The 26,439-nt window shown below is 46.2% G+C and overlaps 1 protein-coding gene across 4 annotated transcripts in view; it reads left to right on the top strand.

Moving 5' to 3' along the window:
* Window positions 1–26,439, top strand: part of PLXNB1 (plexin B1) — an 82,079-nt gene that overhangs the window by 43,038 nt on the left and 12,602 nt on the right. For all 4 annotated transcript variants that reach the window (XM_040592225.1, XM_040592226.1, XM_040592227.1 and 1 more), the window contains 21 exons: window positions 3,573–3,755; window positions 4,176–4,304; window positions 6,093–6,193; window positions 6,873–7,005; window positions 7,707–7,863; window positions 10,710–10,818; window positions 10,911–11,019; window positions 11,644–12,501; window positions 12,943–13,068; window positions 14,140–14,262; window positions 15,253–15,346; window positions 15,598–15,764; window positions 16,809–16,960; window positions 18,859–18,964; window positions 20,620–20,756; window positions 21,396–21,572; window positions 21,770–21,938; window positions 23,075–23,317; window positions 24,618–24,794; window positions 25,095–25,243; window positions 25,630–25,730. In XM_040592225.1, the coding sequence (XP_040448159.1) occupies window positions 3,573–3,755; window positions 4,176–4,304; window positions 6,093–6,193; window positions 6,873–7,005; window positions 7,707–7,863; window positions 10,710–10,818; window positions 10,911–11,019; window positions 11,644–12,501; window positions 12,943–13,068; window positions 14,140–14,262; window positions 15,253–15,346; window positions 15,598–15,764; window positions 16,809–16,960; window positions 18,859–18,964; window positions 20,620–20,756; window positions 21,396–21,572; window positions 21,770–21,938; window positions 23,075–23,317; window positions 24,618–24,794; window positions 25,095–25,243; window positions 25,630–25,730 (3,700 nt within the window). The remainder of the gene's footprint in view (window positions 1–3,572; window positions 3,756–4,175; window positions 4,305–6,092; window positions 6,194–6,872; window positions 7,006–7,706; window positions 7,864–10,709; window positions 10,819–10,910; window positions 11,020–11,643; window positions 12,502–12,942; window positions 13,069–14,139; window positions 14,263–15,252; window positions 15,347–15,597; window positions 15,765–16,808; window positions 16,961–18,858; window positions 18,965–20,619; window positions 20,757–21,395; window positions 21,573–21,769; window positions 21,939–23,074; window positions 23,318–24,617; window positions 24,795–25,094; window positions 25,244–25,629; window positions 25,731–26,439) is intronic.

Here is a 26,439-nt window from a genome sequence, read left to right as displayed (position 1 = left end):
TAGTAGCTGAAGCTGACTGTAGAATATTTGTGGCACAAGTGAAGGGTAAAAAGCAGATTTAGAGCAGGATGAGCGTAAGGTCAGGACGAGTACATAAGAGCTGGGAAGCAAGAGCCTGCCCAGCTTGATGTCCTGTTTCACGCTACTTCCTAACCATGCCCTATGTGTCCATCGCGGAGCAATGTGGAAGGAATTGTCACAGGTGATTTTTAGAGCAGCTTGAGAGGGGGTTTAATGTCAGATGAGCATGAGCAGTTTAGAAAAATCCTTCATTCAAAACGTGAGTCCATCTGTACCATTTGGTCCAGTGGACAAGTGGCTGTACAGGGTGGGAGAGAAAGGCCTGTCTCTGCTATGTGATTCCTGGCGCATGATCCCAGCATCCCAGCTGCACAGTTTGGCAGTAATGGACTGACTAAAGTGTGGCATCTTATTAACAAGTGTGTCCAATGATATGTAAATGCCCTAACAAACTTTATCCTTCAGCATTCAGTACAAGGTAGCGGTTGTCATTAAGATTGTATCTAACAACACGTAAGGGTCTGTGCCAACTCCAGCCTGCTCCATTCAGTGCTGAGTGGAAGTGGCTGTCAATGAGCATTTTATGCAGGAACAGTTTTAACTCAGTTTCAATGGTGGCAGCTTGTGCTGTATGTAAGCATAATGCTAATTAATTTCACGTTTTTCTGCCTTCAAACCAGCCTGTGCACATGTATGCCCTTTTCCCTAGTTAGTACTGCCTCCAATTTTTAGCCCATCAGGAGAGGCTGAGATTTACAGTTCAATACAATCTCTTCAGCTGGGAAGAAAATACTTCTTTTTATAAGAATTTCAGAACCAGTGAATTTGTTCAGTTCTCTGGAGATTCATTAGTCTTGAGATGCAGGTGACTAGTTGCTGTTAGTGACTTGATAATTGGAAGTGTAAAACATGTTTCTGCAAGGCTTGGGAGGGCTGCGTATCTTCTGTGGGTGTAGTTCTGCAGGTATGTAGCATACATTTGCAATGAGCTTTCAGTCCTTTTCATGCATAGATATAGATTTGTCCTATTGTTGCTTCCTAGCTATGCAGTGTAGGAAGTGTGCACCAAAATTTGCAGTAGTGTGGCTTCATCCAAACTTGCACCATCACAGTAGGATGCTGGATGATCCCTGAGGTGTATTTTCTGCAACGTTGCCAACATGTTATTCACTGAAAACAATTCAAACAGCTTCTATGTAAATTTATATAAACACTTCATACAGTTATCGTGGTCTTAGTACTGTAGAATGGAACGCGTTTCGGCTCTTGACTGTGATCAACTGCACTGCAGACAGTCCCTGCGAGGCCACGGGCAGGCTGTGCCACTGCTGGGAGAGCTCGTGCAGGTCGCGTTGATTTATGATAGATAAATCTTGGGTGTGAAGTGACTTGCCCTTGGCATCACACACAGTGCTGAGCACAATTGGGGTACGACTATTTCTGACTTGTACGTGGTTTTTTTTTTAAGCAAACTTTGAAGAATCAACCTCAGTAGGCTCCAGCGTTTGTCTGAAATGATGCAAAGGTTGCAAAGATAGCTAGAATCCCATTCAAAATAAACACTTGATGCTTTTGAGTATGGAAATTTGGCCCATTTCATAATAAATATTATAGGAACTGGACAACTGGAGAAATAGAGGTGTTTAAGTTGCAAGAAGGCAGTTGTAAGAAGCTTCAGAATCAAATAACAGGGCTGATAAGAAATATGTATCTGTCACTAAAAATTAGTGATAGCTTGGAGGACGGTAAAAGCTAACAATCGTTAAAAGTTATAACCACCTCTGAGGTTTTAAGTCAGAGCCTTACGCCTAGTATGCAGAAAATCAGTTGAATTAGTATTTGCAAGGAAAACAGTAAAGCATCAGAATGAAAGTAGTGCTAGTCTGACTGGCATGGTTTCTTCCGTGAAATCGCTGTGTCAAGCCTTGCATGCCCACTAAGACAGCAGTACATTCAAAAGTGAGTAGAGGTCAGCAGGTTAAATATATTTTACTGTAAGGCTTCCATAGACTTTGTCAAAAGCTCCTGATCATTTTTACTTTCTCCGGGAAGCAGTTCAAGTATTATTAAAAAAAAAAAAAAAAAACAAAAAAAAAACCAACCAAAAAAAACCCAAACCCCAAGATCCACACCCACCCCCAAGAAATGGGAGGAGAGGGAAGAAAAAGGATCAGATCTTCCATGGGGTTGGCGAGAGGTGATAAGCAGATGCCTCAAGAATGCCACGCTGTGCCATTATCGCTGACCTCTGGTGGGGGTGGCTCCGTTGCCTGGTGCTGGATGGTACCGTGCAGCTCAGTGCTGCCAAATGCAAAGCCACGGACATCAGATGGAAGGAATACGTAAACTTGCTCACGAGGAGTCTAAATTCAGCCACGCTGCCCGAGGCAAGAGAGGGAGCTGTAGTCCATGCGAACTGTGCAGTTGATACCTCTGCTCCACATGCAGTTTTGTAAAAGTAATTAGTAAGGGACTGGAGAGGGAGGTGAAAATGTTATCCGTAAGGGATTTCGTTATGAAAATCATTAGTTTACACAAGTCGCATTGTTTGAAGACAAGCCACTGATCGATTAAAAAATGATGGTTTTAATAATAATTGTTGGGTGAACAAGCCTGCATTCTGTCTACAAAAGAGTACTGTAAAATTAAAGTGGATGCAGAACAAGGCATCAAGAAAGATAAAGTAACAGAGGAACTATCCTAGACAAGGCTGAGTTTGTTATTTAGGAAAAAGATGAATCATAACAGAATTATCTTCTCTCTACACATACAAATAATAAATAAGTTGGCATTACTTCATTCTCCTTTAGAATTCAAAGTGAAGGTTTGGTGGTACTGGGAGGGACCGAACTGGAATGGAAGGATGACTGGTCATAGTGCTGTAGAGCTAATCTTCAGAAATCTCATCAGACTCTGAAGAGTGGAAGCAGTGTGCGGAGATGACTCTTGTTTTGACTTTTTGTGGGTCCCTGGTTTTATGCGCTTTTTTTAAGCATTTTTTTTTTATTATTTTTAAGCATAGTAAGTTCTTCGGAGCAAGTTGTGCTTCACCCTGTCTTAATGTATGTCTTGATGCTTTGGGATTCTTCTTCAGGCTTAGATTCTGTAGGTGATACAACAAAACTATGCAAATTGTTGGAGGCAATGCTTGTGACCAGATGGTTTTGCACTGGAAGCAGGAGTCCTCGTCTTTTTGTTTTAAAATACAGTGAATTTTCCCCAAAGCTGTATCATGGCAGTGTGTAGCCAGTAATGTTTTTTGAGGACCTTAAGAGTTTAGTAGAGTTCTAAAGCATTTCATTACTGATGCTGAATGTCTGTGCTAAAATGTCTGCAGGATTTTGTGAGGGTACAAATAGCCAACGTACCTAAACTAAGTATTAAAAGCTTGGATTTTTTTTTTTACTCATCTTAGAGGGCTTCAAAGCTGAATTCACTGCTGGAGCACCTGCTCAAGGAATTTGGGTGGAAGGGGATGGTGTGGAGTGCTAATGTTTGTTGTATCCATTTTTTTGTATTTATTTCCATGTTCTTTCCACTCCCCGTAAAAGGACACCCTGTATGCATACCCCTGTGGCTCTGACCACACTCCCAGCCCTATGGCCAGCCGGGTACCCTTGGAAGCAGCCCCACTGCTGGAGAAAAGAGAGGGCCGTCTGACAGCTGTGGCCGTGAATGTGGAAGATGGCCACACCATTGCTTTTCTGGGAGACAGCAGAGGGAGACTGCACAAGGTATGATCTGGATGCAACAGGAAGCAAAGAGGTTAAAACTGAGCAGGGATGCGCATAAAAGTGGAAAAAAGGCGGTTTCTCTTGTCCCTTGGGAAGTCAGGTTCCTACTAAAGATCATTACTGTCAGATGGTCTCTTCTCACACTGTACTGACTGTTGAGAGTGTAAGTGCCCCAAATAGTGGTCACGTTGCCTTTGGTTACATCTGTAGCCAGCGTTGAGGGCTGGTGCGTCCTACGTGGCTTCCGCAGGTATTGCTACGCACGTGCTTCACGTGACTGAGGTCACTGTGTTGAGATTTTGGTGGGAGGTTGAAATCCTGGCACACAGCAGTGGTTCCAGCTTATTCCTGAGGTAGGATGGGTGCCCCTCAACTCCTGCTGTGATATTTTGCCTGCATACAACTGTGATTCTCTTGCAGGTGTACTTAGGAGCAATGGGAGATGCACATATATACGCTTCCTTAGCTATCCAGTTAAATAGCATCGTGAGTGGAGACCTGCTGTTTGACCAGTTGCAGGAGCACCTCTTTGTCATGACCCAGTCAATGGTAAGAGTGATAAAATCCGTTCTGCAGAAGAGCTGAAAGCATTTGAGGTCCAGACAAGCTACTGAGGGGAGTGGGGGAGGCAGAAGAAACTGTGTATAGCCAAGCGTGTGCTGGGCAGCAGCTGCCTGCCAGTCCAGCTTACAGGGATGGGGGCTGGCTTTTTGCAAAAGCTGGAGGAAGCCTGGAGAAAGCCTTGTTACCCTAAACTGTGCCTGTTAGGATGTGCGTTTCCCCAAGTCAGTCAGGCTGTATCAGCGGTGATGGAGGAATGTGAACTGCAGGCTACTCTATTGGCATGAAGACAAGAGAGTGCAAATTCCTGGGTTCCTCTGTGTTGAGCAGGAACTGTTTGGACAACAGTTTGCATCTCCATCTGAGCAGAAGAATGTGAGCCTTCTGGGTTCACAAGTAATGTGACCTTTCTTGGTTTTACAAAAGATTAAAAAGAGAAAAGGGAGATTTTGTGTAATTAAAACTGTGGCACTTCTGGTTTTAATCAGTTAAAAGATTAAGCTGTTCTTCTGTAGGCATGTAACCTACAAAAAGCAGAAATGTGTGAGAAATGTCTTGAGATAGCAGAGGTGTGCTCTGGCTGGGTATATAAAAACAGTCTTGCAGATGAAATCAAGCTGTATAAAGAACCATGTGAGGCATCTTTCCCTCTTCTCCTCCTTTCGGTAATTCTATTTGTGCCCAGTGGCAGCTGGAGGAGGAAAAGCATTGCAATGCCTCAGGCTCTTGGGATATTGGTGTCTGCAGAGTAGGAAATCCAGCTATGGATACTTAATTTGAGAGGATTTGTACAATACCACTCGTATCAGCTCCTTGAGCTGAAAAGAAAAGGATCCTCCTAGCAGAGGAAAAACAACCCTTGAGTTACTCCAAAGTAAAGAACAAACAAAAAATGAGAGCATGCTGCAAAACCACCGCTTCCTTTCATCGCCCCCAGTGCACTTTGAGATTCTCAGAAATTTTGTAACACTTCAAAGGAGGAGTTAAAATCGGTGAGTGGAAGAAGATTAGGGAAATCTGAAATATATCCTTACCATTAATTGTTCTGTCGATTTAAAAAATGCAAATTACATCATGTACTTAGCAAAAGTAATAGGTTGGGGATTAGAAGTTGGTATTTTAAAGTAACTGACAGTGTAGTAGCTGAAGTGTAGTAGCAGATTAAAGAGAGGGCAAGAGGCTGAAATCAGCAAGGATAGTAAGTTAAAGCAGAAGTGTTTTGCAAGTGAAACTTACCCCCAGATGGCAGAAGGCTTTTGTTCCACGTTGATCAAAGCTTCTTGGTCTACTTTCAGTCAAAATGATAGTTCTGCCAGACAGAGCTGGGCCGTAGTGCAGGTGTGTTCAGGGCCTCATCTGGAGCTGCTGTCTCCAGCTTCACCCGCCTGTGTGTCAAGAGAGATGATCTCCAATGACAGAGTCCAGAAAAGCACAAGAGTGAATATATTCAGTTTGTTTGCTGTTCTTTGATCCGTTTTGTTAAAGTAGTTTTATCGCTAAATAAAGTCTCCTTCTTGCAAGAAGTGTCACAGATAACCCGTTAATAACCATACACTTTGCTTACCTCGGTGCCTCTGTACAGCCTCATGTTTTTCACTAATACGTGAAATTGCTATTCAGTTGGGCTCTGGAAACTTGTTGCATTTTTCTTGGGGATTAAGAAGTTGTTTCAGTGAGCATGAAGGTGATGGGACTTGCTAGTTAGGCAGAAGAAGCCATAGACCCTGGGGCTGGTGTTGTGTGTGCTGTGTTTTCATTCATTTCTTTCTCTGACAGGTGGTAAAAGTTCCCATACTAGAATGTTCCCTGTACTTGGACTGCGAATCCTGTCTGGCACTGAAAGATCCCTACTGTGGCTGGTGTGTCCTTCAGGGACGGTAAGATAGATCCCTTTTTCACCTGCAAGGATTTTGGAGGGATAGTGCTTAGGGATTGCCTATACTCCCGAATGTCTGTGTGCCTGGATTTAATTTATTTTTACTTCCTTTATGAGATATTCTCTCTAACTTACCATTCCTCTGTCTACCTCCCTGAAACACCACCAGCAGTCACAGTTGCACACAAGGGTATGTTTTAATTGTTTTTTGGGTCTTTGGTCACCGCTCACGATGCTCCTGTGCAGTGGATTTCAGCCTGGTTTTAGTCTGGCTGCAGCTCAGACTGTCTCGTTTAAAACACAGAGAAACTATCTTACCTCTTCTTCTGGTGTCACACCCTTAATTAGTGCACTCTTTCACTTCTTGCTCCTCTACTGATGTTGCTTACTGAGACTTGGTTTTATTCCAGCACGTGCGTCTGCTTGCTGGCTTTGTCTTCCTGTAGAATGCCATAGGAACAAGTTTGTGACCCTTGAATCCCAAGCAGTGCCTACCCATCTATGTTTTGGCAACAGTTCATCCTGTTATTGAAGATGGTGGGAGGCTGGAACTTCATGGCCTGTGTAGCAGCTTCCCCAAGGCTCTAGCAAGGCTTCAGAGAGCCAGTGTCAGCCGGGAAGCCGAACATGTCCTGCTAGGCTGCACAGATCTCACAGGGATTCTTGCTATTTCCCTGCAGGTGCAGCCGTCGTTCTGAGTGCCTGCGGTCCAGGTTGAGCGAGCAGTGGCTCTGGAGCTTTAACTCTACACAGCAGTGTCTCTCTGTCCAGTCGCTAACTCCAGCCAATATCAGCAGAGAGGAAAAGAGAAATGTAAGTGGTGATGATCCTCCGATGATGCCCCAGCATGTAGAAAGTCCCCTGCAAACTCTGAGGAGTCACCAGTCCTCCTGTTGCTTTCAGTGGGGCACTGAATCACTGAGCCTTCAAGCATATGTCTGCCTCACATAAGGGACTTGACACCTTGGCTGTACCAGGAGAGAATTTCTTCCCCATAAAACTAAATGTCCTTGCCTGCTCAGAGTTACTGGGTATTCTGGAGTATTTGGTGGCTGCTGGGGTGGGGTCCCTCCTTGGCTTAGTATCTACAAGGTGCCCACGTCTGTGGCTTCACAGTGTTTTTGACACTTGCTGTCAGGAAGATCTGAAAGGAGCTACCCAAAATTATAGCTTCAGTTTGACATCTGAGAGCTGGCAGAAAAGCTGAGAAGGTGCTGCAGTGTTTTGAAGTCTGACATTGTGTCAGGAGGTGGCAAGAACCTGTCTTTTGCTAGAGACTTGGGCAAAGGGGGAAGTTGCCAGTTGCTTGGTGGATGCCAAGTTCAGTTTGTGAATGGCAAGAGATGATGAATGGAACCGTCAGTCCTAGGAGGCATTATAGGAAAATGAGTGCATATGTAGATAACTACTTTATGGGGCTCTTACTTTGAAAAAAATAGAACAAGAAAATCAGATGAAATAAAGAAGAATGTGTTAGAGGGCAAATTATTTACCGGATGTTACTGAATTGGTAGATATTCTTGGCTATCTCGGACTTACCTTCCCTGCGTGAGGAAGAATTTTACTCATGTTACTTTGAAGATTATGAAAGCCCAGCAGTCCTGACAGAGTCAGGAATCATGTGTCCTTCTCCAGATCCCAGCCAAGCACCAGCTTTGCCAACAGGAGCAGGTCAGTGAAATGCTTTAAATGGAGCATGATAGCTCTGATAACATTGTTGGGAGAAAGTATGTTGTAGGTCCATCAGATTGCCAGGATTAACAGCCACGAATGTATGTGGTCTGTCAGCAGGTGTTCATTTCATTCTTCATAATATGTGTGCTGTCTACTTGTGTGTCACACACATCCTGTGCTGTTTTGGGCTGTTGCCAAATTCCAATGCCAAATTCTGGCAGTTGGAAAGGAGATCCTGCTTGAAGGGTTATATGCAAATCTGAACATGATCTGAAATGCAGTCTAGAGTGGTTTGGCTGGTTTGTCATAAATCTGGAGAGAGATCTCTCCTAAATACTGCTTCATTATTTAAATCAAACAAAATGCAAGCCTTCTTAAAATCCATGTAGTAGTGGGAGAAGGAAGTACATTTAAGGAAAGGCAAGAGACCCACAGTCCTCAGAGTTAGAAATTACTCCATAATGCAGCATAACCTCAGAAAATACATAGTCAGGCTTCTATTACTGTGAACAATAACTGGCTAAGTACTGCTAATTGGCCACTCTAAAGAACCTGGAGAGTTCTCAGGTTGTAGTCTTTGCATTGGATTTTACCCAGACTGTCAGTGTGAGCTTTGATGAGCTGATCTCTTCAAAGAGCTTGTTCATCTGTAGTAAAAGGCAGGTGCCAGCTGGGAAGCATTCCACGTAGTTCACCTAAGTGGCTAAACAGATTTTCTGTGCAAGTATGCAATAGCTAGTAGGTCTGAAGCAATCTCCGTGGACATAACGTGACAGCAGAACCCAGCTAACACACTCATGCAATCTCAAACCCCTTCATTTTCCATGTTATTTACAGTATTGTCCTGTCTGGCTTTCACACTGCTTTTGTCTGGAACAAGCCAGCCAGGTCTCCATTCAGGGTGCTCAGGCACAGAAGGAAAGGGCTTTCTGCACTGCCACTACAGGCAGAGTGTGCAGGATTGGCTTCCCTGTTTAGCTCTGCAAATATGGGCTTCAATTTAAGCACAGTTGTGAAAAATCAGTGTAGCTAAAGCCATAGTCTAGTTCTTACTATTCCAGGCTTCAGATACTCCTATTTACTCCTTCGCAGGCCAGTCTTGCTTTTATTTCAAGACTCCATAAATGCTTTGCCTTTGTTACTTTCATATTGCATCTCTGAGGTTTAACAAATTGCTTCCGTTTTTATTTATGAGCCTGAACTTGCTCATGGATGGTTTGTGTCCGTTTGATCTATTTGTGTTGTCCTTTTGCTTCCACAGCTCTTCTCCCACTCGGTGAACGGCCAGGCATTCTTAGTGCAGAGTTCTGCCACGTTAACTGTGTCAACTTTTCCTTTGCCCTCCTCTCTCCTTCGCTGTATTGCTAACCCTGCTTTGCATGGCTTCCTTGCTCTGCTAAGATGAATTTGAAGCTGGTAACCAGAATCATAGACTGTTTTTTAAATGAGGTCTCATCAGGGCCTTAGATACTGGCACTTTCCTATTCCTACTTATAATACTTTTCCCAGCTTACTAAAATATTTGTGTTTTTTCAGCTTTGTTTTAAAGGTTGCATACCAGCTCATCTGTCACTTTAAGCTGTTGAGCTTCAAGTCGATAGCAGAAACTCTTGCTCTGAATTTGCCAGTGGCTTGACCTCACCTTCTGTGCTGTTGAATAGCGTTACTGGCAGTCATGGGAAGTAATGGCCTTTTTGGAGAAAGGAATATTTATAAATATGGTGTCATAACCATGAAATCTTAGGAGGTGTTAGCCCTTCCACCACTGCCACATGCAATCTCCTCTATGACAGTGGTGAGAGTTGACAGTACTGCAGTGACTCCTGCCTCCAGCTGCATATGATACTCTTATTTTCTTCTGTTTGTGGGTTTTCATACACACCTCATCATCAGCTGTTTTACTAGCGTACTGCTTCACTTATCATTCTGTAAGGAGCCCAGCTTAGGCCTGACTGATCCGTCACCAGTCATGTTAATTGTTTTGTGGTCAGTAGAGCTTGTTTGCAAGAGGAGGTCTGAATTCTGTGAGATGAATGATGGACAAGCTTCTTGTCACTTACTTTTATAGCAAGCTGTCTTGGAGAAATCACAGCTCCTGGAGCTGAGCAGAGCATGCAATATGTTCCCATTATTTGGAGAACTAATACCCAACTCTAGAGTTGGAGGCATTTGTCTGGAACAAGATTAATTAGCTGGTTTACTACTGTCATATGCAGAGTATCTCCTTCAGGCTCATGCTGTCAGCTGCAGTAAGTTTTGACCATCTCTGCAGCTATTTGGTCTTTCAGAAAACAGTGATAGTCTCTTCCTAAAGAGAACTGGGCTGTCCTGAGGCTTGTGCTTGACATGAGACCTAGATTTAAAGCAGATAAGCCTTCAGTCATTGCAAGTGAGATTACAAGTCTTCTAAACCTCTTCACTGACTCACTTTTTAGTCTGGACATAGAACAAAGCTCTCAAGGTGAAGCAGTATGTGGAAGGGCATGTCAGTTCTAAGGGTTTGGTTTTCCTTTAGATGACAAAGGAAAGCAATCAGCTTTGAGCCTGGAATAGTATGTCTTCCTCTAATACAGAGGTGACGGTGGAATTGTAGAAGATAAAGATGGAGGGATCTTCAGACTAGTCCCATGGGTTGGTGAGAGCTGTCATAAACTACTCCTGACAAACTTGTCCAACCTGTTTTTAGTGTCCGTAGGATAATGCAGTGATTGAGATGCTAGAAGCATGGAAAGGAATCTGTCTCCATGTTTGACAGTATCTTTTCTAAAGCAAGCTGTGTCACTTAACAGTATGACAGACTTCTAGTGGCTCCATTGCTAAGAAATTTTTATTTTCGTTTTCAGATCATGTCACCATAAAGCTCGTAGTGCGTTTCCATGACATCTTCATTGCTTCTGTGGACTTCTCTTTCTATGACTGTGCTGCAGTGGCCCTGATGTGGAAATCGGCACCGTGAGCACTTGCTTTTTGTTGTCTGTAGTTATAGGGAGGGTGGCTGTCCCTTCTGGGTTGTCTCAGCAGCTGCTTTTCTATCATTGTTCCAGGTGCCAGAAGTGTGTGAGCAGTCTCTGGGGATGTAACTGGTGTATCCAGCAGCACCTCTGCACCCACAAAGCAGCCTGTGAGGAAGGAACCATTATCTACAATGAAAGGGTGCGTCTCCTCACTCCTAGACATATGTGCTATAACAGCCTCAGCGAGTTGCAGTGAATCGGATCTCTCCTCGGGTAAAATAGCATCTGTTAGTCACGTCAAGCAAGGAAGCGAGCTCTTGGCACAAAGCCTCACCTTGGAGTGACAGAAGCTTCTACATCCCTGATGCTACAAGGTCTTGCTAGGTTTTGGGGGCAGTGCCATCAGATGAAGGAGGTGACACTTCTCCTGGTGTTATCCAGCCTGTGTTTTCAAAGCGGGGGACAAGAGCAAGCTGGCAGGGAGGCTGCGTGTGGGGAGGTGGAACAGATGCCCAGTTTGTGGCTGCCACTGGTCATCTTGCAGTTTTGTGGGGGATGAAGTCAGGCAGGCAGGCCTCCCTCAGAGGAGAGGTGAGTGCAGGCATCTGTGGGAAGAGGGGATGTTGCTGGATCTTGTGCACTGTGAGCATTCCCCAGACCCATCCCAAGACAAGGTGGTATGAGATGTGGCTCTCACTGAAATCCAGAGGGTGAAGCAGCCTCTTGTGAACACTGCTACAGGAAATAACATGGAGTGTTTTTCTGCTTGGGTTTTATTCTGGTTGTTTCTCTCTTCTCACCCCACTGTATTGTTTTTCTCTAGGCGCAGATCCCAACCTCAAGTGTGTTTCCTTCTTCAGCAGCTCCCCTCACCAAGTCCTCTACCACAGCCTCAAACATGGCCACAAAACCCGTCACTCCCCCTGTGCATGCGGTACCAAGCGCTGTGCCCCCCACGGAGCCCAACCTTGTCACGCTCTCCACAGCCTTGGATATGACAACTAAGCCTACAGAAACCCTCAGCTATACATACTTGACTCTCTCAACTGAAGCAGCCTCTCTCCAGGCTGTCACAGAATCCCCTCTGCCACCACCAGCAGACAAACCTGCTGTCACTGTGCCGGAGACAACTTCTCCTGCTGCATCTGTCCTTGCCAGCCCATCCAAAAACATGGATCACGCAGCTTTGCCCACCGAAGGGCCAGCCACTGGCCGGGAGCCGCAGCACACCGACCCACCCACCACCCTAGTGGGTAGTCCTCTGCACACATCTGCAGCAGCAGTAACACCTTCCCCTCACGTCACCGGTTTCAAGTGGCCTCCGAGTTCTTTTCCCAGCACAGAGGCACTGACGTCTGCCATCCCATCTCCCCAGACCCCCAGCCAGGTGCCGAGGGGCCCCGCTGCCTCGGACTCTCCCGCACTGCTGGGAACTGAACTACCTGCTTCAGAGCTCCCACCATCAGCTCCCCCAGACTGGCTGCTGGAGGAAGGCACAGAGCTCCAGGACACAGAGGACTGGATGGATTTCCTGCAGGCTGAGAATGACACATCTCCCTTCTCTGCTTCTACTCTGCTGTCGGGTGATGGCGATTCTTCAGAGAGGGATGTCCCTGACTTCCCCAGGATCCTCCACCCTGACCTCGACTATCAGTATGATGCCCCTGAGTTTTGGGAGGAGGTAAGTTGCGGTGCTGTGAAATTCAGTCTAAGGCTGTAACGCTTTGAAATTTTCATACGGATTGCTGGTCTAGTATTTCAGCACACAGGAGAGGTGGTGCTTATTGACAGTGTAGAATCCTCTGCCAGTGTAGAAGCTGACCGCTGTTATGTCCAGACTGAGAAGAGGCAGCCTGAGGAAGAAAAATGTGTGCAAGGTTCCCAGGTCCTGTAGAAATGCTGCTGACCTGAAAGTGGCAGCTGCTGTGATGTCCAGCATATTCACGCTTTCTGTTTGCCTCTTTGGGGCTCTTGCATTGTTTTCTTGTAACTTCACGGTAAAGAAGGCACAGCTGTGTCTTTGTTCAGGCAGCGCTTGTTTCTCTGTCAGTGTGTTAGGTTTTGATTCCCTGTATCAGAGCCACGGAGGTCTCTTTCTCTAAAGACCTGTGTTTGTTTTCAGAATGAAGAGCTTAGCTGGGGTCCAGATGCATGTCCTTGTGTGCAGGGAATCCAGGGATCTTCACTGTTTCCAGTCAACGTGGCAAGGAAGATAACTCTGCTGGGAAAGAACTTCCACCTCTACCAGGTAGTCACCTCAAGGCCATCGGCACTGAGAAACTGTGGTAATGCAGAGCTCTGTTTGGGCAACCTGTCCGCTGCACTGCTAAAAATACGTGTAAGACATGATTGTGGCTCTGCCTAGGTTTCTCCTGTTTGCAGAAATATCAAGAGGAATGACCTACTGTGAATAAAGAATAACATAGCTGGATTTACTGGTGGGGTAGGAGGTTACCCAGAGTACAGGTGTGCACCAACCTGCTGGAGAAGATCTGCATGTGTTTGGATTAAGTTGCACCTGTGCTGCACTGTAGATGGTATAACTTCCTGCTGAATCTCTGCTGATTGATTGTGTCTCCCTAAGTTAAATAAGTAATCTGCTTCCTTTCTGGCATGCCCATGTTAACGTGGCTGTTCCTGTCGTACCTGAAACTTCTCTAATGGGGAAAACCACCCTTGGAAACTATGTTTCTTGGGTGTGCCGCTGATAAAATTCTCTTTGCTTCTCAAGACAGAAGACTGATTTAGTAGAACTGCCTCAGAACATGCAGCCCACAAACTAATTGTTACTTTATATGTTAAACCTGATATACTGCACTGCTCAGAGGAGCCGAGCTGGTTACAGATGCATATCAATCTTTTTTACATGAAGTATCTAAACGATTCAGTGGAGGATTTACAGGGGAGAGAAGAAGAATACACTTAGTGTTTTTTGAAGTGCACTGCCCTAATCTGTGTACTCCCCTCTTCGTTGCCAAGCTAGTGTTTCAGAGACATAACAGCATAACTTCACGGTCCCGGTGGTTTTTCTATAATTCCTCCTCCTGTGCAGAGTTCTTCCCGCACTGACACACACATGCTCCCTTCTAGGTGTTTTGGTTTCGTGTTGCTTTACCTTTTACACATGGAGGCAGTGACAGCTTAGAGAGCCCTTCAATATAGCATAGAGTTAGCATAACAAAGGGAGTGAGAGGAGCAGGCTGCTTGCACAGCAAGTGGCTTGGTAAAAGGTACTGAATGGAGAGGCAGGAGGGCCGCAGTCATTTAGCAGGAAGCTCCGTGGAGCTGAGCAGTGGTGCCATGTGTATCTTCTCTGCAGGACCAGCAGTGGGACTATGAGTGTGTCCTGAATTTGGAGGGGAGGACAGTGGTGATGGATGCATATGTGGAAGGAGAAGAAACAAACCAGTCCCTCTGTTATATCACCTGCCAGATGAACCAGGTGAGTGCTTAGAATACGCCGTTCCGGAGTTCACACTGGTGCTGGTTTTGCTCAGCAAAACAGCAGGCTGGAAGGTGAGCTCTTTGGGGGAAAAGCGCATATTTTGCAAAAGTATTTGTAGAATATTTAGCAGTACAAGGCCCTCATCTGTGATACTACTGCCTGGCAGTACTGGTATCCTCAACTTGCAGAAAGATTGTGCGGTCTGAGCCACAGGACCTGTTGCTGCGTTTGCTGTAGTGCGGGATGGTGCCGTCTCTGAATCACCACCCACTGCAACCTGCCAGGACAGTGCCACTTGTGCTTTAGCTTTGAGCTACTGTTGTTCATGATTCTCTGGATCATGACTTCTGTGATGGTGATTCTTTGAGGAGGGGAAGCTATTAATACCAATTTTATTCTTCTTAGTGGTGGAAGCTAGCCTGCGGATCGTAGGATTAACAGGCAAAACTAAAACAGCCGCGTACATTTCTGGGCGATGTGTTGATTTTACTTAGGGCAAGATTTGCAAGGAGGGGTGGTATTTTTAGTTCATAAACTCAGATAGTTAAGGAAGAGGAGCAACATAGGCTCTTGTGCACACAAGCCCTGCAGACCAATTGTAATCCTACGTTTTCAGCTCTACTGAAATGGCATAAATGCCAGCTTGAGCAGTTTTCTGAGCAGGTGACTAATATATAGGAGCTAGCCATTTAGGAGTGCCGTTAGGAAGTTAGACTAGTATTGTCATGTTGTTTTCAATGTTCAACCTGGCAAACCAATGCCTGCTACTCTTTCTAGAGCAGAATTCTGTCTGTGTGAACCAGTTAGGGCAGGCTTGTGCTGCCACTGCCCCAGCTAACGCTGCCTTGCCTGTGTTCACGGGAAGCTCCGTACAGGCTGTATGTGCTGGTGTGCTGTGCAGGATGGATGCTGGTGCTGTTTGCCTGTTCAGCTGGCCTGTTTGTGCCTCTATTAAGTTCTTTGTCTTGATGGTCTTTGTCTTTGCAGTACAGTTACACAGCGCCTCAACTCGAATTCAACGCTGTGGTGTTTGTGCAGAGGCGACAACACCTTCGAGTGGACAGTGCTGCAGATCTTTATGGTAGGAGTGCAACACCTCCACAGCAAAAAGACAGCAGATGAGGTGGAAGAGAATTGAGAAATCCTCAAATAAGGCTTTTTCCATCTGCGGTAGACCTATCGCAAGGAAACCAAGGGCAACATACAGCCTTGTTTCTGTTGCTTGTCACAGGGGGAGGGCGGAGGAGAGGGGTCTGTGCAAGACAAGTTGCTGGATTGTTCTGTGCCCTGGGGGATACTTGCAGATGCCTCTGAATTTTTTTTCCTTTGCAGTGACTTTTTACAACTGCTCTGTGGGACACACTGATTGTAGCCGCTGCCAAACAGCTGACTCAAAGTACAACTGTGTGTGGTGTGGAGGTGACAACCCCAACTGTATCTTCAGGGGGTCCTGCAAGGAAGAGATAGAAGACCTGTGTCCAGCACCTCTCATTCACTCTGTGAGTAACTTGCTAGTGTATTGCACCCAGGGCAAGGAGGGCTCCATTCTGCAGTTGAAATCAAAGACCTGTGAAAGAGTGTGAACAGTGCAGCTCAATAATACATTGGCCATCTGAAGAGCAAGTTAGTCCTATTCTACTGTGATCCCTCAGTGTTGTGAGGATGCTAGACTTCTATGCTGGGCTTTCAGTTTGCTGGTAGAGAACAGTGGGGAAAGATATATTTGTGTCTTGTGCAAGCCGAAACAGGCACACCAGAAGGAACACAACCATTCAGGAGCTGGGAAAGGGTCCACAAATTGGATCTTCCAACTGTCCCGAGCCAGACCCTGAAATAGGTTGGCCCAACTGAGCCTGGGACAAAGGAGGGCAAAACCTAATGGCAACAGCACAGCAAGGGTGGGAGAGGCATGACAGATCGCTGGAATTAATTATTTTGTCTGTTTATTTTAAATGTTTCTTGCTAACTGCCACATGACAAGTGTCTGTAGCCATGTGTCCCTTTTGCTGTCAGCTTGTCCTCCCTCTGGTGGCACACAACATCCATGTGCTGCATCTTGTCTTAGTTTATCTTGGATGCCGCTCAGGGACAGAGCTTTGACGTTTGTGCAGCATGCAATTCATTGTCGTACTGATGCTGAGGGGGGAATGGTGCTTGCTGCTTCAATACTAGTAACATGTATTGGCTTGTGCATTCCCACTCTTCGGCAGAAATGTCCTGTGGAGTGGTCAGCATGTTGATGAGAAGGCAAAGCAGGGCAGTCCTTGCCTTAGAAGTCTATAGCGGATTATCACCTCTGGGGGGGACTGCTGGCAACAGTGAGGTATGGGGGAGAAGGCTCTGACTGTGGTGTTCTTTATGGCCTTTCTTCTGATGAGGGTGCAGCCTGGTGTTGGTCCAAGCCAGTAAAAGGAATCCATAGCAGTGAACCAGCTAGGCAGTTTGTAATGGGGCAGATGAAGGGCCCTGTGCTGTAGATCAGTCGCCAGACTGCAGGGGTCTGAGATAATGTGACATTTACACGTGCGCGGATGTCTTTGCAGGTGTACCCCCTGTCTGGACCAGTGGAAGGTGGCACTAGAATCACCATCACTGGCTCAAACCTCGGGCAGAAACATCAAGACATTGCAGAAACTGTCACTGTTGCAGGAATTCCCTGTGCCGTAGATGCTCAAGAGTATGAGATCTCTAGCAGGTAGAGTATCTGTGAAACCTCCTCCCGGAGGCAGGTGCTGGCTTTTCCCTTGGCTGCTGACACCAGCCTGAGATGTCATTGCCTTTGCTGTAGCAGGTATTGAGCCTTGCCCATTCCCCAGGGAATGCCCCTGAGTAAGGTCAATGTCTGATTAGTTACTCAGGCAGTGACCTTAGAGAGATAGTTGTGTACCGGGCGATGGCCAAATGGTGCTGTCGCATACCGACCACGCTGCCAGCACAGAGCCCGCAGGCCAGCCAGATCAGGCAGTCACAGGCTCGGAACCGTGCAGTTTCATGGGAGTCTCTCCCAGTCACAGGGTGATTTTAACAAAGTGAAGGACATGGGTTGTGCAAGTGTCACTGCCAGGAAAATATCCTGACCGTGTTAACACAGGGTGAGGATGGGAATGCATGGCTGGAGGTATGGCACAGATTCTTGCCTCTGCTTGAACGGGCACACCCCTAGACTGCTGTTCTTCACTTGCCAGCCAGACTTCTACCTCCCAGAAACAAACCCAATGAAAGGACCCTCTCAACTAGGGACAGACTAGGGAGTCCTGGTGGGCCTTATGCCATCCTGCTGGTGGCTAGAAGTGCCTGGCAGGTCACACAGCGCTTGTAAAAGTAGTGGCAAGGAGGAGGATGAGAAGCAGAAAGACCTGTCCTGCTGATGCCAGCTGATGTCAGTAATAGAGAACTGGGTATCTGGTGTGTCTGGTCAGGGCAGGACCACAAAACTAGGCAGTGTAGTCAGGTGTTGAGGGAGGTGTGACTGGGGGATAGCTAGGAAACGAGTAGAAAGGGCGATTTGTGTAGTTGGCCTGTGGCAGGGCAGGTAGGTGGGAGCTTTGGACAAGGGAGGGAGAGGAGCCAAGCAACCAACAGGAGAAGAGGAGAGCAATTGTGAGTAACCTCTCATCAGAGCTATCACAAACCCATATTTTTCCATTCCGTGGTAGCAGTAGTTGTAGCACCCTTTTCTCTGGGAGCCAGGTAAGATCCTGCTGGGAAATGGCCTGCTGTGTTGAGCAGTGTTGTCCCGTCTGTGCGCCTTGTTTGTCTGGATCCATCTGCTTTCTGTTTTCATCCTAGGATTAGAGCATAATCTTTCTGGGGTTAGCACTGTCTTTGTTCTGTATCTGTAAATCACCTGGCATCACAGGGTCCTGGCTTGGGACTGCACTGGCTCAGTTCAAATTCCTGAGCCTTTTTGGTTGAGGGGATATAGCTGTGAACCTGGAACCCACTCCTGAGCAAGACCCAGACACGATTAATCTCCTGTCGGGTGGGAAGGCTGGGAAGTCTCCTGCAGAGTAGTTTCTCTGTTAGCATATCAGTGCTGTAACACAGGATTCCTTGCTGCCCTGTTCCAAGTACAACCTGACTCTTCATCTTGTTGGCATCTCCCATACCAAATTATGGCTGGGGAGAACGGGTGGTGCTGATCAGGGGATCCTGGCTGGTTCCAGAGGCCTTGGCTGAAGGCCAGCGCCAGCTGAACCTACAGTCCTGAGTTTTCTTCTGCATCAGCCGCAGTGCTAACGCGTGGATTGACCACTGCGAGCTTGGGGTCACTCCACACGTGGCTGACTTGATCAACTCTGGACAACAGAGTTCTTGGACTCTTCATGTGTCTGTGATGTGGTGGGTTTCATCCTGTCTATCCCAGAAATTTTGGATAGGATAGGCCTGTTTGGAACTGCCCCCTGCTTTTTTCTGCTGCACCTATTCCAGCTTTTAAAGGTGTCTCTCAATGTTTGGTTGTGTATTCTGAGCATGTGTTAAGACTGAAAGGAGAAAGGCGCTGTGGTTGCTAGGTGGTTTTAGGACACGATGCCATGGGTACAGCTCATCTGCTCTTCCACGGTGTGACACTGTTCTTGGATTGCCCTGCAGTATCGTATGCGTCACTGGCGGGAGCTGGACGGAGAGATTTGGGCACGTTGTGGTGGAAGTGCCTGGAGGAGGACGTGGCGTTTCTGGGCATATTTTCACCTATCAGGTAATGTAGCTATTGCTTCTGTAATACCTCTCCCCGTTCTAACAGTGTCTCTGCTAAATGGCTATTGCATGAACTTAGGGGACTCTACCAGGCACTTGCTACTGGTATTTTTATCTGATTTTTCTGGTGTTTGTGTTGTGGGATGTTTTGGGGAGAGAACTTCTTGTTTTGGTTTTTTCCTTCCCCCCCTTTAGATTGTAAGAACAGCAGTACTGGGTAACACTAAAGATTCTGTAGTCTAGTGAGGTTTTATTTTTTTTAAATTGACAATGGTAACTTAAATGCTTAAAGAAAAAGGAAAAGTACAGGGTGCCTTTCTGATTTGGAGATATATATTTTTTTTATTGATTACTTAACAACTTACCAAGAATTATGACTTTTTTTTTAATTAATTTGCAAACTGCTACTTGAACATACTTTTAGCATCTGACCTTCAGCAGCAGCTGGTAGCAGTTAAGTCCAAAGTTACTGTGCATTGTGTGGAGAAATATTTCCTATAATTTTTAAACACATTTCTGATAACTTGTTGATGTCTTAAACCCAACAACTATGAAATAATATGTAGGTAGTTTTGGGATACAATTACTCGCTTTTCATTCTTGCTGTGCAACTTACAAGTTATGTACCTAGTTGCATGTCTCCCCCTTCCATGGGAAGGAGATGCCTGAAAATTCTTAGGCTATTCCATTTTTGGTTGTATAGAACCATTTTATATACTAGATTATGCTTGTTGCTCTTGGTTTTAGTTTTATTATCACCGTTTTGAGGCAGGGCGATGAGGACTGCATACTAATATTCAAGATATGAATGCAAAAGGAATTTTTAATGTGGCATAAAAATCTTTTTTTATTCCCAGCAATTTCCTTCCCAGTAATTCCTACTACTTGGTGTGGTTTTGTTGAAATCTGTGCTCACAGCTGGTAGAGTTGTTACAGGTACCAAAGCACTCTTGAATGGGCAGGAGCTATTTTGGAACTCAGGACTGTTTATGTATGGTTGGGTTGGGTTTTTTTGCTCCAGTCTCCTTGCTCCTTCTCACTTCATGTCTCTTGCTCTTTGTTGATCAGCAGTGACTTGTGCCACTCTGCCTGGTTCCTCTAAATTTTGCTGCAGCCCCTCAGTGGTACTGGTTTTGTTACTCTGGTTAATTTATCAAACTTCATATCTCCTTTCCAGGTCACCTACAAGTATGTTTAACAGCACAGGTCTCAACACAAATTCTTAGAGCTCCCTGCTGGTAATCTCGTCTACTAGACAAACAGACAATTTATTTGCTACCTTGTTTTTCCTAACCCGAGTTATTAATCCAGTTACTGATCTGAACAATCCCTTTGAACTGTTAATCCTAGGGTTTGTGTGTGAGGCTCACAGCTCTGCTCTTTGCAGCATCCATCTGCCTTTTGCAGTCTGTGGAAAGGCTGGTCCCTGATTCGTGGTTCTTGCCGGTGTGATTGACCCCTCCTCTGATCTCTGCTCTGTACAGTAGCTGTTGGAGCCTAGCTGAGGCCTGATTGGGATCTGTAGTTTCTATTTGCAGGGCACTGGAGGTCACTGAAAACACGTTCTGCTGTTTCCTTTCCTTGCCTTATCTTTTGAGGTCCTTGTCACTCACCTCAGTTTTGGTTGTTTTCTTCCCCCCCCCCACTCTTTTCTAGAACCCAGAGCTGAAATCCATTGTTCCAACTCGGGGCCCCAAAGCGGGAGGAACCTGCCTTACCCTTCTGGGCTCAAAGCTGCTGACTGGGCATCCTAGTGAGATCAGTGTCCTGCTTGGAGACCTCCCTTGCCACATGTAAGATCAGAGCCTGCCAATGTGCTGGCTGTGCACTGCCCGGAGTCCTTCCCAGAGCCCAGGGGGGTGCGATGCTGCCAGGCTCAGCCCTTAGCACAGGCTGTTGGAGCTCTGCTCTCCTCTGTGTTCCAGGAGATCCTCCCCTTGAGGGTCGTGGCAGCAACCTCGACCATCTCGCGTTCCTGCCCACGTTCCCATGGATGTGAACAGTGCTACATGGGCTCTGTTCTGCGTGTCTCTTGGCAGGACTGTACCCCATTCTGACAGCTCTGCTTTTGCTGATGGGGAACTGCAGTTGGCTCCTGCAGACTAACACTAAGAGCTGCTTGTTCTCTTACGTCCTGGGACACGTACACCTGACAGCACGGCTGGTGAGAAGGTGCACGTGCCTTGGTAGCATGCTTCCAGTCTTTTCAGTCTGGACAGTGGCTGTACCTGCTTTTTGTCCATGTGCTGCTGACTGACAACTGCTCAGCAATTATTGCTTGCTTAGATAAGGCACGAGACCTTTCAGCATTAAATTTAGGAAAATACCAGAAGAGCTTTGCAAACTGTCTGCAAAGAACAAAGCATATTACTATAAAATCAGTCTCTGCAGTGACTCTGTTAATCCCTTGTTCTCTCTTTTGTCTCTCCAAGCCTCTCTGAGATGACGGAGGATCAGTTGGCGTGCCAGACGAGTCCCAGCAATGTGTCCGCAGAACTCCCAGTCACTATCAAATACGGGGACCAAGAGCGGAGACTGGAAGGAACCCTCTTCAGATACACTCTGGATCCCAACATTACTTTTGCAGAGCCACCTAAAAGCTTCCTCAGGTAGAAAGACTGAGTGTACCTTCCCCAGGGCTGTGTGCTGAGGGAGGTACTACAGCACCAGCAGCACCTGTTTGTTGAGTTGCACTTTGGAGTAACACCAGGCTTGCAGGGATAAGCATAAGCAGAAGGGTGGGAGCATGGGCAAAACCAAGCTGATGAATAACAGGTGGGTAAGATCAGCTGCTTTTCTCTTTCAGCGGAGGGAGAGTACTCAGAGTTCATGGATACAACTTGGACGTTGTACAGAAACCGAAGATCCGAGTTACAGTTTCTCCATCTGAACGCCGGCGCCGAGGACTGGGACGGTGGCGCAGAATCATCCCAGACACTGAGTGCACCGAGAATGCTCTGTGCAGCGTCCAGCAGGTAGCAATGGCAAAGTGCTCATGAAGCTGAGAGTGCATAAGGGTTGATGTGTTGCTCTGAAGAGGTGGACTTTCTGTCCCTAGGGCTTTTCTCCCTCACTTACTGTTATCTGCTTGGATCGTACCAACGCTCTTGGCCAAGTGGAAGCGTTCTCTGCCAGACTGCGAGGTTAAGCACTTTCACAAACATTTCTATGAGTTGGGTCTCCCTCTGCTTAGAGGTGTGCAGGACTTGTGGGACAGAAACAGCAGGGCAGCAGTGCGGAGATAAGAAATCCACAGCTGAGCCAGAGAGCTTGTGTGGCTCAGCATGTCCGTGCTCCAGACTCTTCCTTTTGTATAGTTCAGGCCATCTCTCTAGCCCCTGGACTGTCTTTCACTATATCACGAGATACAAAAACAGGCAGAGTTCAGTGAAATTACCAGTTCCACCAACAGTTTCTTCTACTGCTGGTGTCCTGAGATGGATTACTACAGACGTATTGGTGTGATAATCAAAGTCACAGAGCTTGCAGCAGAATTTGCAGAGGTAGAGGGTGTTTGGCAGCCAAAGCACAAGAAGGGCTTGCATTAAATAGTGGAAATTGTAGAGGGCTTCCTGTATGTAAACTGAGAGAATGTGCCTCTGATGCATGTGCATCAATAATAGCTGGGTTTACCCATGTTCTTAGGAAGGCATTTGTGGCTGTAGCGGGGGAAAAAATTTGCTCTAATACTTTTCACCAAATGTATAAAACATCCAACCGGACAAAGAAATGCCTCTTTCACAGAAGCCTTCAGGCTAGGAAGTCAGCCTTGCATGGAAGGTCTTGGGTCCCCTTCTGTTAGAGCGGGGAGATCTAAAGCTGATGCCTTTCCAGAATTTGCTGCCAGGGGAATGTCAGAGTAGATTCCCACCGCTGAGACCTGGGTGCTTGCAACAAAACCAGTGCTATGAAAACTTTTGTTAGAGGAGCATAGGGAATTCCTCGGATGTTAGATTTTTCCCTCTACAGTTAGGCAGAGTTCTTCTGGCATCGCTCCGGATGAGAGGAGTGCAGAGTGACCTCAGATTTCTCAGGGCTGGGAAGTATTGCAAAGCTGCAGGAGAAGCATTAGTGTCTCATTACTGACACTTCTTTCACCTTTTGCATTTAGTTTGAAGAACCATGTCTTGTTAACTCATCCTACCTGATCCTGTGCAAAACTCCAGCCATTAACCTGCTGTTGCGGAGTGTCCGTATCAAACTGGAATTTATTCTGGATAATCTGAGCTTTGATTTCAACTCATTGCATCCCATGCCCTTCTCTTATGAAGTCAACCCCATCCTAAAACCTTTGAACGCTGAAGACCCTGCCAAACCATATCGCCACAAGCCAGGAAGCGTCATCTCTGTGGAGGTAACACAAAAGCCAGCTGGAAATAATGTTCCTTGTGCAAAGTTGTTTGTAACCTGAATGTTTTAAATTGATGTGGCACAGCATCCAAGGTTTTAAAGCATTTGACAGGCTTACAGCCTGTCACAGCGCATCTGCTTTGGCCTATAAGAAATGGCACCTAAGAGTGTATCAAGCCTCTTGAGCCCATAAATCACTGTGAAGGGCTTCACAGGGTCTGTAGAAAGTTTCGTGCCTTTTTACTTTTAATCCTAATAAACTATTTGTACGTGAGATATTAGTACTAAATAAACCCCACATCCTATTCTTAGCTGCCAGCTTTTTCAGAACTTCTTAGGATTCCCCTAAGAGTAACTTAGGAGTAAAAGAGTCCTGGCAGTAGAGAAGATCTGTTACTCGGTGAAGGTAGGAAAATCATTCTTTAAAGGTGATACAGAAGGGCAGAGTGGCCAATGTTTTTCTGTGCAAGAAAAAATTTTCTTTTGTATGGAAAGGTACTTTTCTAGTCCAGTACTCATTAAGAAAGTTAATGACTGCAGCTGGAGACACACTTTCTCCACTTGCTCTCTTTTCACATGTGAGTGAAAACTGAGGGTGTGCTAGTCTAGAAGTGTCTAGACTGCTGCCACTGGTATTGAGTGCAGTTTGAGAAGACTGAAAAGAGAACCAACAAGGTGCGAGCTTTCAGAGAGCAAGGAGGTTGATCTACCAACCTGACAGAGCTCTGGGCAAAAGCATGAAAACATTACTGCAGGATTCTGCTTAGAAAGCATTAAAAAATAAAAACGTAATTAACATCAGTCATTATGGTTTCATTTAAAAAAGAAAAAAGTCTTAGTTCCCCAAAATTTTTAAAGCAGATTTGTGTAGCAGGTAACGATAGCATAAATGTGTTATACCTTTGAAAGGCTTTGATTGACTCACCTGAGTGCTTAGGTTAACTGACAGGAGACTAACTTTTGAAATATATACACGTGGTGTTTGTGTATATGCATACACACAGAATGAAGAGTTGAGCTTAGTCGTGCTGTGGCTGAAGGACCTTAAGAAGATAGGCTATTTATGGCTGTACTTACACAGTGCACTATAGGTCCTAAAGCTATAGTCTAAATCATATGCAAGTGAATTTTTTTAGGTTACAAAATTAACTTCTGCAGGCAATTCAGTCAGCTGTGAGCCTAGTCAGAGAAGAAAAAAGGCTGTTGTCATCCTACAGTCCTGGTCTCCTCCATCTTCTCTGGAGCCATGGAAACAGGGAGTTGTCTTTTCCCTGATTTGGTGTGCTGTTCCACATCTGTTCCAGGGGGAAAATCTAGATCTGGCTATTTCCAAGGATGAAGTTATGGCTATGATTGGGGAAGGAATCTGTGTGGTGAAGACGCTAACAAGGAATCATCTTTACTGTGAGCCTCCCTCCGAGCAGCCAGCTCCACGGCACCGCACGAAGCGGGAGGGCACAGACTTGCTCCCAGAGTTCACGGTAGGGAATCGGCAGTACCGCAGGAAATCCTGTCATCGGGTGGGAAGTGGAGGAAAGGCAGAAGCCCTGGTGAGGGACAGGGAAGATACTGGTGTGGCAAGAAGCTGCTGCTGCTCTTAGCTCTACTCCTACATGCCAAATATTGCCTGAAAGCAAATGGTATAGCTGGATTCAGCAGCTGGGCTGTGGGATGGCTTTGCTAGAGAGCTGTATGCCACCCGTACCCATTCTGGAGAAGTCCTGTGGCTTTGCATTTCAGTGCTGCACTAAGCCAGTGTCATGGCATGTGCTTTCTTACAGGTGCAGATGGGGAACCTGAACTTCCTCCTGGGCCGAGTGCAGTATGACACAGAAAGCCAGCTCACCTTCCCGCTGGAGGCACAGATTGGTTTGGGTGTTGGTGCATCCTTTGTGGCACTCATTGTTCTGGTCATCGTCTTCATATACAGGTGAGAAACTCTGGCGTTGTATGAGGTCTTTAAGCTCCTCACAACACCATTCAGTAAACGTGGCTGAGTGTGTATTTCTTGGGCCTAAACAAGGTCCCAGTTTTCTTTGTTGTGACAAATTCTGAGCCACCGGTGGTGTTGGATGTATAAGGCATGTTGCCCCTGCTGGTCACAGGAGCACTATGGGTCATTCAGAGCCAACACCTCGGCGGTGCTCCAAGAGACACATCTAGTTTATGGAGCACTGTTTGGTATCCTGCAGAGATGATGTTCAATAAAAATCACCTCAACAGCAATCACCCTGGAGTCTTTGGCAGCAACACAACAGTTAGCAAGGACAGTCCCTGGGCTAGGGCTGCTGGGAACAATTCTGCTTCTTATTACAGGAGGAAGAGCAAACAGGCTCTGAGGGATTACAAGAAAGTTCAAATCCAGCTGGAAAATCTGGAAACGAGTGTTCGGGACAGATGCAAAAAGGAATTCACAGGTCAGTCACTGAGCTCCTAGGTTCTTGCAGCTTCAGGGAAGCTTGAAGAACCACTCTCAGCCCTACCTCTCTTTCCATTCCTGCATACCTGTTTGGGGAGCTCAGAGCAGGCAATAACTTTATCCTGTGCCAGTGCATTGAAACGTATAGCCACATTCTTCCTTTTTTAATTCTTCTGTTTAATCTGGAGTACAGTGATCTGCACAGACCCCTCTGATTCTCCAGTTCATCCTCCAGACTCAGATGCAGAGCTAAAGATCAAGACAGCATACTTGGAGAGATCATAGAATAGTTGAATTATGCCCCGTGTTCTGGGCCTGCAAACCTTGTATTTCAGCCCCTTACAGCAGTGAGCCCTTCTGTGGGAGACCTGAGGCTCCGAAACTGTGCAGGTGACTCAGACTGTAATCTCCAAGCGATGTGAGCAGCAGTGAGGAGCAGGAGATCTCTAATACTCCAGCTGTAATGTAGGTAATGCCTGTAACCACAGATCTGTGCTGAACGGTGGCTTCTTTATAAAACTGGAAACCAGCCCCTGACTGTAAATGAGAATAATCACCAAATTCACGTTTGGGTTCCTCCCCAAGCCTGGAAGTTTCCTCATGCAGTTTCTCCCAGTGCCTAGTCTAGTTTTACATGTTCTAGCAATGGGACCCAAATGTGACTCTTCCTGACAGGAAACATCCGTCCTCTCTGTCCCATCCTGCTG

This window comes from Falco naumanni, chromosome 4 (assembly GCF_017639655.2).
Source record: "Falco naumanni isolate bFalNau1 chromosome 4, bFalNau1.pat, whole genome shotgun sequence".
NCBI classification, from domain to species: Eukaryota; Metazoa; Chordata; class Aves; order Falconiformes; family Falconidae; genus Falco; species Falco naumanni.
The sequence above is the reverse complement of the archived record's forward strand: the minus strand, read 5'-3'. Positions and strand labels throughout refer to the sequence as shown.